At 27.1% G+C, this 1,035-nt stretch overlaps 1 protein-coding gene across 1 annotated transcript in view; it reads right to left on the bottom strand.

Moving 5' to 3' along the window:
* EYS (eyes shut homolog (Drosophila)) overlaps positions 1–1,035 on the bottom strand; it is a 138,240-nt gene that overhangs the window by 133,291 nt on the left and 3,914 nt on the right. Inside the window, exon 2 of the mRNA XM_006926410.1 lies at positions 777–890. Within this exon, the coding sequence (XP_006926472.1) occupies positions 777–890 (114 nt within the window). The remainder of the gene's footprint in view (positions 1–776; positions 891–1,035) is intronic.

The raw sequence follows: 1,035 nt of genomic DNA, 5'->3' as shown, positions 1-1,035 counted from the left end.
ATGTACTCTACCAAAAACTCAAATCCTCTTTAACTTCCATAGAAGGAGCTTCAGGAGAAACACTCTAAGATATTACCATTCTCTGGTTTGAGAGTCAATTATCTTTTGTTTCACTCTCCCAAAAGAAGTCTTTAGGTGTTGGATTGTGGCTAGAAACACCACTGCCTAAAGACATTTTGCAGAGGAGCAAATATACTAATGGTGAGCTACATTTCCCAGAAGATGGAAACTGTAGAAGAGTTCAAAGATAAGATGGGAATGGTTTAAACACATATTCATTGTTAAAACGTTTAACCAAACATTTTAATACTATTTGCTTAAATGATGACATCATTTTACATCTTTAAATTCATTTGAAAAGATAAAACATTTTTACTCTTCATAAAAGGGGATTTGTCTGTAATGACATGTTGTTTAAGGAAGTATTAGATATAATTTTGGAAATTATTTGTAATATGATTACTTTTTCATATTACTAACCAGATTCCTAAAACTGTTTTAGTCCTTAAAAACAAAATATATTTTATTATAGTAAAAAAGTCATCAATTTCCGTCCAAATCCTTCTTAAATTATGGAAAATTTAGCAGAGTAATCAATTAATTGTTAACCAAATAGATTTATTCAACTTATCCCTTAAAAAAGGTCAGAGAATCCAACCTCTAAAACTGTATTTTTTTTAGTAATAAATGATACATTTAAAATGTTATTTAAAATAATAAGACAAAATTAAAATTGTGTGTATGTGTGTGTATATACATATATATGCATTTTTTACCTGAATATGGTTCATCACATTCACAAATGAAACTATTTTCAGTAATATTGCTGCAATTCCCATGGAAACAGATACGTGGTTTACATTGGCCAATTATCTCTGAACAATTTATGCCTGCAAAAATTAAAAAAGAATATTTTTGAATAGATTAAAATATTTACATTGTATAAAAATGGTTAATTATGATCATCAATTACCTCGAATTTTTCAATAATGAATAATATCAAATTTTAGACAAAATGTAATTCTAAGAAAGAGT

Source organism: Pteropus alecto, unplaced genomic scaffold (assembly GCF_000325575.1).
Source record: "Pteropus alecto unplaced genomic scaffold, ASM32557v1 scaffold7, whole genome shotgun sequence".
Lineage (NCBI taxonomy): Eukaryota > Metazoa > Chordata > Mammalia > Chiroptera > Pteropodidae > Pteropus > Pteropus alecto.
The sequence above is the reverse complement of the archived record's forward strand: the minus strand, read 5'-3'. Positions and strand labels throughout refer to the sequence as shown.